General features: G+C 36.9%; 1 protein-coding gene across 1 annotated transcript; it reads right to left on the bottom strand.

Annotated features, from left to right (window-relative positions):
- Positions 1-5,291: 5,291 nt before the first annotated feature.
- OR51G1 (olfactory receptor family 51 subfamily G member 1) lies at positions 5,292-6,258 on the bottom strand. Its single transcript, XM_014790209.2, is given in 2 exon segments — positions 5,292-6,080; positions 6,082-6,258. Coding segments are annotated over 2 exon segments (966 nt in total).
- Positions 6,259-18,303: the final 12,045 nt, after the last annotated feature.

Raw genomic sequence — 18,303 nt, 5'->3', positions numbered from 1 at the left:
GAGTGAGGACAGTCTAAGGGACCTCTGGGACAACATCAAGCGCACTAACATCCGTGTTATAGGTGTCCCGGAAGGAGAAGAGCGAGACAAGGGGGCAGAGAATCTATTTCAAGAAATAATAGATGAAAACTTCCCTAACCTAAGGAAGGAAACAGACATCCAGGTACAGGAGGCACAGAGAGCCCCAAACAAGATAAACCCAAAGAGGCCCACACCAAGACACATCATAATCAAAATGTCCAGAATTAAAGATAAAGAGAGAATCCTAAAAGCCGCAAGAGAATGTCAAGTTACATACAAAGGAAACCCCATAAGGCTATCAGCTGACTTCTCAGCAGAAACCTTACAGGCTAGAAGAGAATGGCATGATATATTTAAAGTGCTAAAAGGAAAAAACTTACAGCCAAGAATACTCTACCCAGCAAGGTTATCGTTCAAAATGGAAGGAGAGATTAAAATTTTCCCAGATAAGCAAAAATTAAAGGAGTTTGTCACCAAGAAACCAGTGTTACAAGAAATGTTAAAGGGACTGATTTAAGGGGAAAAGAGAAGACCACAAATAGGAAAAATTATCTATTTCCACGATTAGAACGTAATGGATACAAATGCACAAAAAAGAGGTTGGATATGATATCAAAAACATAAAAGGAGGGAGGAGGGTAGTTAAAGAGTACAGCTTTCAGACAGAGGTCAAACTAAAGTGACCATCAATTCTGTATAGAAGAAGTAAGGAACAGAGAAGGACTACTAAAACACTGAGGAAAAAAAAAAAAAGTTAAAAAATGGCAGTAAGTACATACTTATCAATAGCTACTTTAAATGTCAATGGACTAAATGCTCCAATTAAAAGGCATAGGGTGGCTGACTGGATTAAAAAACAAGACCCATATATATGCTGCATACAAGAGACACACTTCAGACCTAAAGACACTCACAAACTGAAAGTGAAGGGATGGGAAAAGATACTCCACGCAAATGGCAATGAAAAGAAAGCTGGGGTAGCAGTACTCATATCAGACAAAATAGACTTTAAAACAAAAACTGTAAAACGAGACAAAGAAGGGCATTACATAATGATCAAGGGAACAATCCAACAAGAGGATATAACACTTGTAAATATCTACGCACCCAATGTAGGTGCACCTAAATATATAAAGCAATTATTAACAGACATAAAAACAGAAATAGACAGTAACACAATAATAGTAGGGACTTTAACACTCCACTTACACCAACGGATAGATCATCCAAACAGAAGATCAATAAGGAAACATTGGCCTTAAACGACACACTAGAACAGATGGACCTAGTAGATATATACAGAGCATTCCATCCAAAAACTGAAGAATACACGTTCTTTTCAAATGCACATGGAACGTTCTCCAGGATTGATCACAAATTAGGCCACAAAACAAGTCTCCATAAATTTAAGAAGATTGAAATAATACCAAGCATCTTTTCTGACCACAAAGGTATGAAACTAGAAATCAACTATAGGAAGAAAATCAGAAAAGCCACAAATACATGGAGATTAAACAAAATGCTACTGAACAACGACTGGGTTAATGAAGAAATCAAAGAAGAAATCAAAAAATACCTGGAGACAAATGAAAATGAAAATACGACATGCCAGAATTTATGGGATACAGCAAAAGCGGTTCTAAGAGGGAAGTTTATAGCAATACAGGCCTATCTCAACAAACAAGAAAAATCTCAAATAAACAATCTAACAATGCACCTAAAAGAACTGGAAAAAGAAGAAGAAACAAAGCCCAAAATCAGTAGAAGAAGGGAAATAATAAAAATCAGAGCAGAAATAAATGAAATAGAGACTAAAAAAGCAATAGAAAAATTAATAAAACCAAGAGCTGGTTCTTTGAAAAGATCAACAAAATAGACAAACCTTTAGCTAGACTCACCAAGAAAAAAGAGAGAAGGCACAAATAAGTAAAATCAGAAATGAAAGAGGAGTGGTTACAACAGACACCTCAGAAATACAAAAGATTATAAGAGAATACTATGAAAAACTATATGCCAACCAATTCGACAATCTGGAAGAAATGGATAAATTCTTAGAATCATACAACCTTCCAAAACTGGATCAAGAAGAAGTAGAGAATTTGAATAGACCAATCACCAGTAAGGAGATCGAAACAGTAATCAAAAACCTCCCCAAAAATAAAAGTCCAAGACCAGACGGCTTCCCTGGTGAATTCTACCAAACATTCAAAGAAGACTTAATACCTATCCTTCTCAAACTCTTCCAAAAAATTGAGGAGGAGGGGAAGCTCCCTAACTCATTCTACGAAGCTGACATTACCCTGATACCAAAACCAGACAAGGACAACACAAAAAAAGAAAATTACAGGCCAATATCACTGATGAACATCGATGCGAAAATCCTCAACAAAATACTAGCAAATCGCATACAACAATACATTAAAAAGATTATACACCATTATCAAGTGGGATTTATTCCAGGTATGCAGGGATGGTTTAACATTCGCAAATCAATCAACGTAATACACCACATTAATAAAATGAAGAACAAAAATCACATGATCATCTCAATAGATGCAGAGAAAGCATTTGACAAGATCCAGCATCCATTTATGATAAAAACTCTGAATAAAATGGGTATAGAAGGAAAGTACCTCAACATAATAAAGACCATATATGAGAAACCCACAGCTAATATCATCCTCAATGGTGAAAAACTGAAAGCTATCCCTCTAAGAACAGGAACCAGACAAGGATGCCCACTGTCACCACTCCTATTTAACATAGTATTGGAAGTCCTAGCCAGAGCAATCAGGCAAGAGAAAGAAATAAAAGGGATCCAAATGGGAAAGGAAGAAGTGAAACTGTCACTATTTGCAGATGACATGATTTTATATATAGAAAACCCTAAAGAATCCACCAGAAAACTTTTAGAAGTAATAAACGAATATGGGAAAGTTGCAGGATACAAAATCAACATACAAAAATCAGTTGCATTTCTGTACACTAACAACGAAGTAGCAGAAAGAGAAATTAAGAATACCATCCCATTTACAATTGCAACAAAAAGAATAAAATACCTAGGAATAAACTTAACCAAAGAGGTGAAAGATCTGTACACGAAAACTATAAAACATTTCTGAAAGAAATTGAAGAAGACACAAAGAAATGGAAAGATATTCCGTGCTCTTGGATTGGAAGAATTAACATAGTTAAGATGTCCATACTTCCTAAAGCCATCTATAGATTCAATGCAATCCCTATCAAAGTTCCAACCACATTTTTCACAGAAATAGAACAAAGAATCCTAAAATTTATATGGAACAACAAAAGACCCCGAATAGCTAAAGGACTCCTGAGAAAAAAGAACAAAGCTGGAGGTATCACACTCCCTGATTTCAAAATATACTACAAAGCTATAGTAACCAAAACAGCATGGTACTGGCACAAAAACAGACACACAGATCAATGGAATAGAATCGAAAGCCCAGAAATAAACCCACACATCTATGGACAGCTAATCTTTGACAAAGGAGCCAAGAACATACAATGGGGAAAAGAAAGTCTCTTCAACAAATGGTGTTGGGAAAACTGGATAGCCACATGCAAAATGAAAGTAGACCCTTACCTTACACCATACACAAAAATTAACTCCAAATGGATTAAAGACTTGAATGTAAGACCTGAAACTGTGAAAGTTCTAGAAGAAAACATAGGCAGTACGCTCTTCGACATCAGTCTTAGCAACATCTTTTCAAACACCACATCTGACCGGGCAAGAGAAACAATAGAAAAAATAAACGAATGGCACTACACCAAACTATAACGCTTCTGCACACCAAAGGAAACCATCAACAAAACGAAAAGACAACCTAACAATTGGGAGAAGATATTTGCACACCATACATCTGATAAGGGCTTAATCTCCAAAATATATAAAGAACTCATGCATCTCAACAACAAAAACTACCAACCCAATTAAAAATGGGCAAAAGACCTGAACAGACATTTCTCCAAAGAAGATATACAGATGGCCAACAGACACATGAAAAGATGTTCAAAATCACTAACTATCAGGGAAATGCAAATCAAAACTACAATGAGATATCACCTCACGCCCGTCAGAATGGCTATAATTAACAAGACAGGAAACAACATGTGTTGGAGAGGTTGTGGAGAGAAGGGAACTCTCATACACTGCTGGTGGGAGTGCAAACTGGTGCAGCCACTATGGAAAACAGTATGGAGATTCCTCAAAAATCAACGATAGAACTACCATATGATCCAGCTATTCCACTGTTGGGTATTTATCCAAAGAACTTGAAAACACCAATTTGCAAAGGTACATGCACCCCTGTGTTCATTGCAGCCTTATTCACGATAGCCAAGACTTGGAAGCAACCTAAGTGCCCATCAAGGGACGAATGGATAAAAAAGCTGTGGTATATATACACAATGGAATACTACTCAGCCATAAGAAACACGAAATCAAGCCATTTGTGACAACATGGATGGACATTGAGGGCATGATGCAAAGTGAAATAAGTCAGAGGGAGAAGGTCAAATACCATATGATTTCCTTCATTAAGTAGTAGATAATAACAACAATAAACAAACACATAGGGACAGAGATTGGATTGGTGGTTACCAGAGGGGAAGGGGGGAGGGAGGAGGGTGAAAGGGATAATTGGGTACATGTGTGTGGTGATGGGTTGTAATTAGTATTTTGGTGGTGAACATGATGTAATCTATGCAGAAATAGAAGTACAATGATGTACACCTGAAATTTTTACAATGTTATAAACCAATCTTACTGCAATAAACAAAAAATTAAAAAAAAAAAAAATCTGTTGCAAGTGAAGAAAAATAATTATAATAAAGTAACAAAATAAATTAAAATATAAATTAAAAAATATAAATCACTGATCCAATTCCACTGCCCAGAAGAATAAAAGATGAAACTTATGTACTCTTTTGAATTTTTTCAAATAATAATAGTTAATATTTGTTGAGAATTAATATGTGTCAGGTACCATGTTAGACATTTACATGAATTACTTCATTTAACCTTCACAATATCCCTACGAGGAAGGTGTCATAACTACTTCCATACTCATTCTGCAATCGAGAAAACTAAAGAACAGAGAAGTAGATAGGTTTTCCCAAGGTCACACGTGCAGTATTTTGCATAAATAATTACCTTTTTGTCGATAATTGAGAATTTGTTATTTTGCACAGCATATCTGAAATAAAAAATATCTAGGGCTTTATGCCCAAAACTTCACCTTAAACTAATCCTGCTGAAAACACCTAAGTGGTTTTATAAACTCTAACTTCTTAATGATGCATTGGCGGATTTGATTGGTCTTGATGCTGTAGACAATGGGATTCATGAGAGGTGGTACCAGCAGATACACATAAGACATGAGAATGTGTACAATGCGGGGCAGATGTTCACCAAAGCGGTGCACAAGAGACAAGCCAATCATGGGGATGTAGAAGAGTAGCACAGCACAGATGTGGGATACACAGGTGCTGAGGGCCCGAAGTCGCTCCTGGTGGGAGGCAATGCTTAGTACAGTGCGAAGGATAAGAGTGTAGGAGAGGAAGATGAGCAACGAGTCCACACCCACGGTGCAGACCACAACAAAGAGCCCATAGATGTGATTGACAATGATGCTAGAGCAGGCCAGTTTCATGATCTCTAGGTGCAGACAATAGGCATGGGCCAGCACATGGGAACGGCAGTACTGGAAGCGCTTAAGGAGGAATGGCAGGGGGAGGATGAGCAGCGCACTTCTAAGCACTGTGCTCAGCCCCATCTTGACAATACGTGCAGGTGTCAAGACTGTGGAGTAACGCAGTGGGTTGCAGATGGCCACATAGCGGTCAATGGACATGGACAATAGAACCGAAGACTCCACTAGAGACAAGGCATGGATGAAGAAGAGCTGAGTGAAGCAGGCAGGGATGCCAATCTCTCTGACTTCAAACCAGAAGATACCTAGCACAGTGGGCAGTGTAGAAAGGCAAAGGCCCAAGTCTGTGAGGGACAGCATGGCCAAGAAATAGTACATGGGTTTCATGGAGGGTGACATCAGTATGGATGACGTGGAGGATAGTAAGATTTCCTACAATTACTGTCAAGTAGATGGAGCAGAAGGGAATAGAGATCCAGCCATGGAGATCTTCTAGACCTTGAAAGCCAGTCAGGAAGAAAGTGGCTTTTTGGAGGCTGCTGTTATAGGGGATTATCATAGCTATACAATCTTGGATTCACCAACCTGCAATATAGAATGGTATTCCTGGAGAGTGACAGGACCGGATTCTCACTCTCCTAAGTGTCCTGGGGCCAGTGAGTCACGAAGGTGTACACACGAAACAGGAAAGAATTGGGGGATGTGATCTAGTCACCTTTTCTGGAGGGTCTAGGAAAAGGACTTTTATAGTGGAGGTCTGTAGTCCATGGATGCTGTGTGATTTAGCCTTACGGTGCTATGTCCACCAGTATTGGACTCGCAGTGATTTAATGAGATCACCTCAGAGGCACCTTTTTCATATATTCCTTCCTGAAAAAAATCTTCAGTTCCATCACTAAAGCACTCAGAATCTGTATCATATAAATGGGGAATTGGTACTAAACACCATTTTGCTTAATTATCTACTAGGATCAGGCGCATATCACATGCCTTCAAATGTATTTGTAAGTTGACTGGGGATTGTGTTTCTTTAAACAATGCCTAGCCTGCAGGAGAATGCAGAAGAAGCATTGAGTAAATGTTTGTTGAATTCCTTGAACTTGTAACTTGTGACCAGAGTGATGCCTTTCCTGAATCTACATAAAAGCCTTTGTTGGCTGAGGAGGCAAATGGTGGTGTGCAAATTTGAAGTCTGGAACTGAGAAATGTCTGAGAAGCAAGGTCTTCAGGAAACAAATAATTCTAGGAAAGGGTGCTTTGGGGCTTAGTTCTGAGAGATATCACGAGAGGTGTGTTTCCAACATCAGGGGAATTAAGCTGGGACTAGATGTAGAGACGGGGATGTAGAAGAGGTATGCATCAGATCTGAAACAGAAATAACAAAGAGAAAGCTGAAATGGCCAGGAAAAGCCTCTAACCTTTAGCTTATAATCAGGAAATTAATCTTAACGCTTTCAGAGCGAGCTGTGCCTCTGGGGCTTCGATCAATGAGACACACAGGCATAGGTCTGTCCCTGTAAAACCTGAACTGGGCTCTCCTTTTCTTCTGCTTTCAGAATTTTTATTCAATTACATTTATTGCAAGCCACACTAATGGGTCCTATGTATATTAATATAGTGTGACTAGTATATTGTTTATCACATGCATAAAAAGCTTAATATAGCTAAGACTTATTTAATACCTTATGTGCCTGTCATCTTTCTACGTGCCTAATGTATGTCATGTCATTCAACTCTCACAACAGTCGTATGCGATAGGTTCTATTCTAAGGAGCATACTACAGGTGAGAAAACCGTGGCACAAAGAGGTGAAATGACCTGGGTAAGGTTACAGAGTAAGTAGGGGTTGAAGATGGAATTCAAACCCTGACAGTTTACTTCAGAGTCTATATTATTGTCCTACATCATATTTCCTCCTCCTACTACACAGCATTTTACCTTTTACAAAAGTCAGAGAATTAAAAAATAATCAATTAAAAAACAAAAAAAAAACCCTGTAAATTTCATACCTTGTCACATCTATGGATAGCCAGTTCCATTATAAGCATAACGTTACATGGATCAAGATGGGTAACAACAGAAAGAAAACGCATTTTGGGGACCGAGTTCAGTTTGGGACAAGCTGAATGTAAGCTTAAAAAGGGATTCCTGGGGAGAGTGTCTAGAGGATATTCTCTGTAGTGATCTTCGGTTTAAGTGAGGGCTTGAATTACAGAGTATCTCCCATGAATATGGAGAAACTTGCTAACAGATGCCGTGTGGGAAGGAAAGACAAGGGCTCAGTTCATAACACTGGAAATTATTGTAAATGAAGGTAGGACATGAAATTAGAGCTAGAAGAGAGACAGATAATGGAGAGTCAGAGAAAAAAGATGAAAATAGTGGTGTATAATATCACTAAAGTCAAGTCATTAATATTGATTACAAAAAAGAGATGAAGGAGGATGAGAGTTTTTAAAAAGGCATTACACTTATGATGGTGAGATCATCATTGACTTTTCTGAGGATATTTCAATAGATTGGAGAAAGATTACAAGGGCTTAAATGATCAGTGGGTGAGGAGGAAAAAGTAAAGACTGTATTTTATTTGTAATTTTCCTCTAACAAAATCTAGAGGTTGAGGGAGGATATCAGACAATTTTAAGGAAGAGAGATGGGAAGTTGAGGGTACTCTTTCAAAAGGTTTCTTTTTTCTCAGTAAGGTAGAGGGATGTTGAAGGGCTGAGGATAAAGAAAGAAGAAAAGTCCATACCCAGCTTTTGCCATTCACACTTCCAATCAAAACAAGTAATAAAAAGATAATACTGCAATAATTAACATAATAATGAAATCCCTCTTGTTTTATGATTCCAAAGGAGAAACAGAGAAAGAATATGAAGAGGGACAGCTAGAAAGGAGGAAAAAGGAAAGAAAGAAGTGAAGACCTGGAAAGAAGAGGGTCTGTGAAAGAAAAAGGGAATATCATAGGATTTGGAGAGCGTGCTGTGGGCGTCATAGGCAACAGTGCAATCTCGCTCTGATATTGAGAGACAATGGCAACAGAATTTTAAAAACGAATGGTAATAAAAAAGGAAAAGTTTTCCATCAATTAAGGGGAAATGTAAACAAGAGTTTAAGTAGATGTGTGGCTTTTCAGCCAGCAGACTTACAGTGAATCTGGTTTCCATTTATAGCACGCTGAGCCATTTCAGAAAGTTTTCAAAATAGAAGAAAGATTTCGAGGTCATCTTATTTCTCTACTCTCTCCAGGCAGGAAAGGATCATTCTTCCTGCTTAGTGAGAAGTTACATCCATAGTATCCCATCCCAGTTATTATATCCCCTTCCAAATACATTCCTTGCACGTTACATTTTGGGTATGGGTAAGAGGCAAGTATGCCAGGTATGAGGAGGCAAAAAAGATCAAAGCAGGTCATAACAAGCACTGAAGAAATAGAATTGCCATTTCACTGGAACCTTGCAACTTTGGCACAGATTTGGAACCTAGTAAAGTTTGCTGAACAAATGCGTCAGTGAAAGGATAAGAGAAGAGATGAAATGCAGTAGGGATTAAACAGAATAATTTTTACTGCTGCTACTCTACATTTTCTTCTCAAAGGCACTCACCTCCAGATTAATGGATCAGAGATGTATCAGCTGATTCCTCCACTAGATTACATCATACACTCTCGATCCTCCCTTCAGCTTTAACTTCATGGGATAATGGGATGTCATTCTAGGGTCTATGGCAGAAACAGAAGAGAGATGGGCTGCGCAGTGATTTCAATGACTCTCGCTGATTCTTATTCTTCATATAATTGCACATAAAGGTGTTTAAGATTATTAGCATCTATGTTGGTGACAGTCTGCAAAATTACTCCCAAAGGCAATCATGACCTTATATTAGTATAAAGCCTGATTGTTCCAAAGTACTGTCAAACTCATTTTAATACTTAATTATCATAATACAATTTAAAGTAAGAAAGGCAGAGATTACAATTTCAGTTTTAAAGATACAGGAACTGCTGCTCTGAATGATGAGAAAAGAGAGGAGAGTCAGCATGAATTAAACTGAACGATTAAGTTGATTTTTACAAAATCACACACAGTGACAAAGTTAGGACTAAAACCCCAAGCCTCCTATCCCTAGTCCATCTGCCACTCAAAACTTCCTTAACTAATTCGAAGTGGGGATTTAGCAAGTAGCTAAGACTGAGAGCTCAGCATATGGTTCTGGTTATGCGTACCCCAGTTATCTCCGATTCTTCTTACAATACATACCTGAGCACCAACAGCGGGAGAGAAAAGAGCTTGGAGTGCATAGTTACAGTCAGAACTCAGAATAGGTGGTAGCTCAGCTACAAGAATATTACCTGCTTAAAACACAGGGTCTTTTTGAAGAGCCCAGCAGCTTCTCTCTAGGGGCCTCTGCCGAGGCTGAAAATTCCCTGAAGAGTTCTCAAGAGTCTTAGCCGAGGATGAAGGCCATGAGAAGCTGTGAAACCCCAATCCTGTATCTTCAAGGGATATCTTCAAGATGTTAGGATGTTTCTAGTTATGGATTTCATCTTCTGAAACTGGATAAGAAGGACCTAGCTAGGCCTGGAGAGCAGTCTTGCAAGAGAGAGACTGTTTTGACTCAGATTCAGATAAAAGATAAAGCTGATTTCAACTTTATCTCTGATACTTTCTAACCATGCAACTGTGCCAACCTAGGACAAATTACTTAATCTCTCAGAGACATTATTTCCCTATATTTTTAAAAGGGAACCTCTCCCCTCTTTTTTTTATACAGACCCCAATCCTATCAGGCATTCTCATATGTTTTAGAGTCAATTGGTAGTGTAGTTTGGTTTGAGTATAGGCAGAAGGAAGGTCCTCTTTGGGCTTCAGTCTTAAACTGTAGGTTTCTTAATTACTTTCAGCTATTCCTTGTGTTTTCTCCCTTGTACATATGTGGTTTGGGTCATAATTCAGAAACTTGTACCCAAATGCCAGTTTAATAGTTTCATATAGTTCAACAACCCTTTTTTAACTATCAACATCTATATCAAGAGCTCTTCCAGAATTGATTTAAACAACTCGAAGAAACACCTGAACAGAGTAGCTGATACTTAATGCATTCTCAGTAAATAGCATTTCAAATAGTTAGTAGAGTGATCGTGATTTTAGTTTGTTAAGAAAGGGCCTAATTTACACTTATTGTCTTGGTTTCCAACCAGTTTGGAATTGGGAACCAGTGCCATATTTTTCATTTTATCACAAAGTGTTGTAAATAACTATATTAAAGTGGCTGGGATGGGTTGCTAGATCTTCACTTTGTGCTTCATGTTTCTGCTGCAGTTTCATCCAATGGCCTGTGAGATACATGTGCAGTGATCTCAGTTCCTACTTTAACGTTTTCTAAATTTGAAAGATGACCAGTGGTGTCCCATCATTCTTTTCTTGACCATTTCCAATGCAATATTAATAAAGCTGCAAAGAGAGCAGACAGAGTCATCGCTGATAAAATGAAATTCACTGGTATACATGCATGTAGAAACATCTCCCTCCTTCAGGGTTCATTTGGGGTGGGAGATGTATTTGATGATGCTACTCCTTCCAGATACTTTTTTCTTTTTTTTAGCCAATCATTTGTGTGGCTTCTTGTGCCAAATCCTGTGAAATAAATGAAACTGCTGGCTTGCCAGTGGCCTGGGGTCAAGAGGAAATAATTTGATTAAGCGAACCAAAAAAATGTTCAGGAAACAAAGACTGATGAATGTTTAGTGTTTATCATTTATTATAATGGTATAATTTATTTCATTGTTTGATTTTATTATTTTTTAATAAGCCCATTGGCAGCAAAGATTCTAAAAGATGAAATTTCACAATTTAAATTTAAATTCTCTACTTTTGTTTCTCAAGAAATTTGATAATGAAATTATAACTTGAGCAAAATGGTTATCGATATATGCCATCAATATGGTGGCCAAATTGATATAATTGATCACGTGACAACCAGAGGGGAAAAAGTAAGCATTCACTTCAAAGGGTGTGAATTCTAAAAACACTGTATCTGAATGTAGTAGTTTACCATACACAGCTACTGAAGGTAGATTTCAAACTATATATTTATAATTTTTCATATAGATTAAATAGTTGTTCATTCAAATTTATTGTATTCTCTTTTTACTGGAACTTTTCCAGTCATTGTGAAAAGGGAAAGGATAGCTGTTATGATGTTGGCTCCATTAGCAAAAACTAAATTATGTTCATTTTAAATCACTAATCGGATGTGTCAGACAGAAAATCAATGTTTTTTCAGCTATATGACTTTTATTTATATTTTCCAACTTTACTGAGATATAATTGACATACAACATTGTGTAACTTTAAGGTATACATTGTGTTGATTTGATATACTTATACATTGCAAAATGACTACTACCATAACATTAGCTAATACTTTCATTATGTCACATAATTACAATTACTTTTTTGTGGTGAGAATATTTATGATTCACTCTCTTAAGAACATTCAAGTTACAATACATAATTGTTAACTGTAATCACAACATTGTGTATTAGATCCTCAGAAACGATTCCTCTTCTAACTGGAAGTTTGTACACTTTGACAAATATCTCCCCCTTTCCCCTATCCCCCATCCCCTGGTAACCACCATTCTACTCTCTGTTTCTATGTGTTCAGTTTTTTTTAGATTCCACCTGTATATGATATTCCACCAGTATTTGTCTTTCTCTGTCTGACTTATTTCACTTAGCATAATGCCCTCAACATCCATCCATGTTGTCACAACTGGCAGAATTTCCTTCTTTCTCATGGCTGAGTAATATTCCGTTGTATATGTGTATACCACATCTTCATCCATTTATCTGTTGATGGACACTTAGGTTGTTTCCATACCTTGGCTATTGTGAATAATGCTGCAATAAACATGGGGGGACAGATGTCTCTTTGATATTCTGAAGTGGGATGCTGGATCATGTGGAGTTCTATTTTTTATTTTTTTGAGGAAACACCATACTATTTTCCATAGTGGCTATACCAATCTATATTCTTACTCAAGATATAAAAATGTTCCCTTTTCTTCGTATCCTCTCCAGCGCTTATCTCTTGTCTTTTTTTTTTTTTTAAAGATTTTATTTATTTTATTTTTTCCCCCCAAAGCCCCAGTGGATAGTTGTGTGTCGTAGCTGCACATCCTTCTAGTTGCTGCATGTGGGACTCGGCCTCAGGATGAACGGAGAAGTGGTGCCTCGATGCGCACCCGGGATCCGAACCCGGGCCGCCAGCATCGCAGCGCGCGCACTTAACCACCAAGCCACAGGGCCGGCCCTCTCTTGTCTTTTTGATGACAGTCATTCTAACAGGTATGAGGTAACATCTCATTGTGATTCGGATTTGCATCTCCTTGATGATTAGTGATGTTGAGAAACTTTTCATATTCCTGTAGGCTATTTGTATGTCTTCTTGGAAAAATGTTTATTCAATTCTTCTGCCTATTTTTTAATAAAGTTGTTTTCTGTTATTGACTTATATGAGTTCTTTATATATTTTGGATATTAATCACTTACCAGATATATGGTTTGCTTATACGTTCTCCCATTATGCAGGCTGCCTTTTCATTTTGTTGATTGTTTCTTTTGCTGTGTAGAAGATTTTTAAGTTGATGTAGTCTCACTTCTTGATTTTTGTTTTGTTGCCTTTTAGGGGGATCTGCAGTGATGCTTTCCCATTGGCTCATGGGCAGACTTCGTGATAGAGTTCACAACGCAGTCAGCGGGGACCACGTCCCTTTAATGCCCTCTCAGAGTTTTATCTCCCCCTTTCCTGATCTCTTCCTTCTCTCCAGTCATGTAGCTTCTTTTTTTCTTTTATTTATTTATTTATTTATTTTATTTAGTACTCTAGAGAGGAAAGAAATGAGTCTTTTTGGCAGTGTCCAGCACATCTGGGGAAGCTGGGCACTCACTCACCTGCTCTCCCTTTCACCCGTAGGAGAAATCTAGAGCTGAGAAATTCTCTCTTAGTCTTAAACTTTGTTGCCTTGGGGAGGGGTGATGTGGATAAGGCCAAGGTCTTCCTTTTACACACTCCAGTGCATCTAAATTTATATTTTTTAGATCCAACAGAGTGCTGCAACTTCTCCTCTGGAAATCTGGACTTCCATAAAATCTCTCTCATTCCGTCAGTGTTTTTTAATGCTATCAGGTCAAGACGGAGAGAGTCTGGAACTTGTTCACAGGCTCTTGTGGAGACCACAGCTAATATTGAGGTCTGCCTGCCTGTTATCTGACACACAGGTGGGCGCGACCCTTCCCAGGTCCCTTAGCATATGGTGCTGGACGCCACAACTCCCACACAGGCACTTGTTCATGGATGGACGCTTAATTTTTGTTGTGTGTTGGGAGTGGTTATAAACAAGAGATTTCTTATGCTGCCATAATGCTGATGTCACTCCTAAAAGTCAATTATTTATAGGAGTTGTTTAATTATGTTATTTCAATTCATGACTCAAAGTAAAGTTTTTGAACATTTATTCTGTCCAAATTTTATTCTGTAAAACACTGGCCTTATTGTGAACGCTATTCTGAAGTCAGTTAAGGAAGCTTAACATTAGAGAGAGATTTTTTTTTAAATGTAGAGATGATATAAATTCATACCCTGTTACAGGACAGCAACATGGTAAAAACAAGAAACTTTTTGTTCAGAAATGTACTTGGAATCATTCTGGTGCAAACATAATTCATGATTACATCCAGGCAGTTTTTTCAATCTGTTTTTTGTTTTTTTTTTTTTACATACACATTTAGAGTAACTGAATTAGGAAATTTTTGAGACAAAGTTGGTATTTAATTAAAAACATAAAACTTCAACATTATAGTACATGCTTTCTCTTCTGCTGATCACCTTCAATCAGATTTTAGAGACAGATGAGCCTTTAGGAATGCTTAGTAACCCAGCTTAATCTGGTGTGACAGATGTGAACATACACTTTTCAGACCTCACTTGAAGAATTCATTTATTACCCAGTTGCAAGGAGTGTAGTTAGCTGAAGTGTGCCTCAGAGCCTACTACAGATTTCCAGGAAAAGTTACAATCTTCTTGGGATTACCCAATACCGAATAAATGGTGGTCTAAGTGCTTGGCCGTTTCTGATCAATGGCGAACTCCTCTATCAAGCAATCTTTGCTCCAGAGCTCCCATTTGGCCTGACAGAGCCTTTATTATTTATGAATCATTGTCAAATGGCTCTCCTTACTCAATCCTGATGTTGCCCCTTCTCTTTCACACGTTTAAACTCTTTGCATACTAACTCTCTTTTAGCAACTGCTTCCCAGAGAACCCAAACTATAAATTTCTAATGTATTTTAGTTCAAAGTAGGTTAGACATCTTTAATCAAAGTACTGAAAAATTGGAACATAAAAAAATTTTGCTTGGATATTTTTGGCAAATGGAAATTATTTGTTATCCAAAGCTTGCAAACAGAGCTTGTACATGGAAATAGATTGCTTTATTTTTAGAGGAAATTTTATATTTGAAAATAGTTTTTGTTTAAAACTATTTTACTGGCCAACTAATATTTTAAAACCAGTTGCCAATTAATATATATTTCTTATGCATATGAAATATGTATATATAATTATGAAATGTGTATATGACAAATTATAAAATATGTATATAATTATGAAATATGGATATATGTAATTATAAAATATGGATATATATAATGGTATTTATTTTTTCAGCTCTGTTTATCCTCAAACGTGTCTAATTATTAACTTTAAATGATTTAATTTAAATAAAAGTTGTGTTTTAAGAAATTAGAAAAACTAACACAAAGTATGTTTAGACAAAATTAGAAATAATTAATAAAGTTTAAGCTGATTAAAATTATTGAAAAAACATGTAGTATAAAGATAAATGCATACATATTTTCCAAGGAGAGAGAGAGAGAGAGAGACTATTGTATGCCTGAGTTATTTGAGAAATGCCAATGTAGTTCAGTAGCAGGTATTCTATCAACATATATGTCAATATGATTGTATGAGTAGAGAGAATATGAGACAGGGCTTGAATAGGGTTCCCAACCATTGCTGAGAGTCTCTGTGAGCTGTTGGCATTGAGTTTCTGGGTTGTTAAACATCCTACAACAAGCAAGACATTCCCATATGGTGTTTTCCTGACTCAAATGCAAATAGTACATCTTTTCAGAAACAGTGTTAGCTGTTAATACTAGTTGCCTGAGGGCTAGTGTGATTTACTCATGTCTGAGGAGAGGACAGAGGGAGAGGAAAAGAAGATCCAAGAAACAAAAGGTAAAAAAAAAGTAACTTGCATTCATGTTAAATACATATGTGTGATATAGCACTATATATGAATACATTCAATACATTAAGATAATAAATTCATGAAAACTGAGAAAGTTGAGGCAGCAAAGGTATGCAGCTCTTAAAATGCTTCTCTTTTGAAACAAACATATTTATAGGCTGAGAAAGGGTAGCTATTAATAGGGAGATTGAAAAAGTTGGAAAAATATAGAAGATGCAGCAAGGTCTCTGAAAAGGCAGGAAGACATGGGATTTACTTTTTAGGGGTTTGGATTAAATTTTGATAGAGAAGAATGGCATTCTTCTTAGGAAAAGGAATGGGATAAGTCTGTAGAATATATATAGAAAACTTGAGGTCAGAAGGTAAAAATGGGAGTGATTCATGTTTCATTGTCTTTAAACAAGGAAGCATCAGCTATGGAGTAGAGTAGGGATACTAAAGAACTTGACAAGTTCTTGGTGTTGTTCCTGCATGGAATGGATGTGGGAGCTGAACAGGAATGTAAAATAGTAACAGCATTCCAAGTGATATTTAATGATTAACTGAGACAGTAGTTGATGTGGCACCCAGTTTGAACAACCCCATGATTATCTTCATCAGCACTCAGCAGCAAGAATGCTCAGGTCTACAGGTGAAGGTCTACACTGACTCATGATTTGCCATTAATGAAACTGATCATTAAACTAAAGAAACAATAATTTTTGTCTGTAGTGGATTAAAGGCAGCTTCAAATTATTTATCACTTCTCCTACCAAGAGGTGAAATTTATTTCTCCTTTCTTTGAATCTGAGCTGGCTCCATGGACGTATAACTAATAGATGCAGTGGAAGCGGCCCTTTACCTACCTCTTCCAGGTATAGTCCTTAACAGACTAGACTGCTTCCTGGAATATTATCTTTGGGTGCTCCGTCTTGGAATCTAGCTATCATGTTCTTAGAATCCCAAATCATGTGGAAAAGCCATATGTAGAAGTTTAGCTAAGCTTTCCACTGACAACCAGTATCAACTGCCAGGTATGAGAATGAACCATCTTCAAAATGTATACTCCACCCCCACCGAAGGTGCACAGTTGGTGCCATGTGGAGCAGAGAAAAGTTGTTGTGGCTGAACTCTGCAAAAATTGCAAAACTATGAACAAATAAATGATTGCTGTTGTTTTAAGTTACTAAGTTTTGGAGTGGTTTGTTATGTAGCTATACCTGAAACATGATCCCATGTCAAGAAACCTTATTTTCCCTGAAGCTGACTTATGTTCAATCTGAATAGAGTTTCCAAAGTCTCAACCTTTCTGATCTTTTAGTTTTACTCACTGTATATAAAAAAAAAAAAAAACAAGGTAATACATAGAATATATGATATTATTAATAAATACAGAAAGATTGATGTTCAGGAGAAGTTAAAATATCTATCCAGGCTGGAGATGGTCAGGGAAAGCTTCACAATGAAAGTATGACCTTATCTGGATAAAAGATTGAGTGAAATAGTAATATCTTCACTAAATTTCTTTTACATCATAAAATGATGCTTCTTCGATAAACGGTTAGAGTAAGCTGATTCTAAGAAGTGCGAGTAAGATTTATATGAGAACAAGGTTTAAAAAGGAGTTGCCAGAGGTGAGTTGCACAAATAAGGAGAATTTTATGTTTTTTTGTTTTTATTTTTTTACAGATTCCTCTAAAATAAATATATAATGGAGATGTCATTTTTTGAATGCCCTTGGTAATAATGTGTTTCACTACATGACTCTAGAATAATAGAATTTATGCTATGAATTTATATCCAAATGTGCTGTTGATATACAGATTTTAAAATCAGTGAATGTATACTGGGAGCTTTGATGTTCAGGAATTAGGCTGACCAACAACTGCTTCATCATGAACCTTAATTAAAATAGAAGAAACATGTTAGCCTTTCTCTTAATAGGCTTTTATTAGCTAGGAAAGTATGGGAACTATGTTGTTGGTTTTTAATATAGGCAATGATATCGGAATTTTCTCATATTATTTTACTGGTGTATGTTCTAAAAAGCAGGGAACAGAAGTTTAGAGTCTTCACTGAAGCCTCAAATTTTTAGATCTTCTACCTGAGAGAGAGCTGAAGTAATTTTCTCAAGATCTCACAGATGCTAAGGGTGCTCAGGATACTGAGTATCAAAAGCCATTAACTCTATGAGCTCTGTCTGACCATAAAACCCAAGGCCATTCTACTATAGCATGCTTTCTTCCAGCTACCCGTTTAAAGTTTATTTAGTTATTACTTATAAACGTATTCCCTGTCTCATTCCTTTGA

Source organism: Ceratotherium simum, chromosome 7 (genome assembly GCF_057802395.1).
Source record: "Ceratotherium simum simum isolate JZ-2026a chromosome 7, ASM5780239v1, whole genome shotgun sequence".
Lineage (NCBI taxonomy): Eukaryota > Metazoa > Chordata > Mammalia > Perissodactyla > Rhinocerotidae > Ceratotherium > Ceratotherium simum.
Note: the sequence above shows the minus strand (reverse complement) of the source record. Positions and strands in the feature narration are given on the sequence as shown.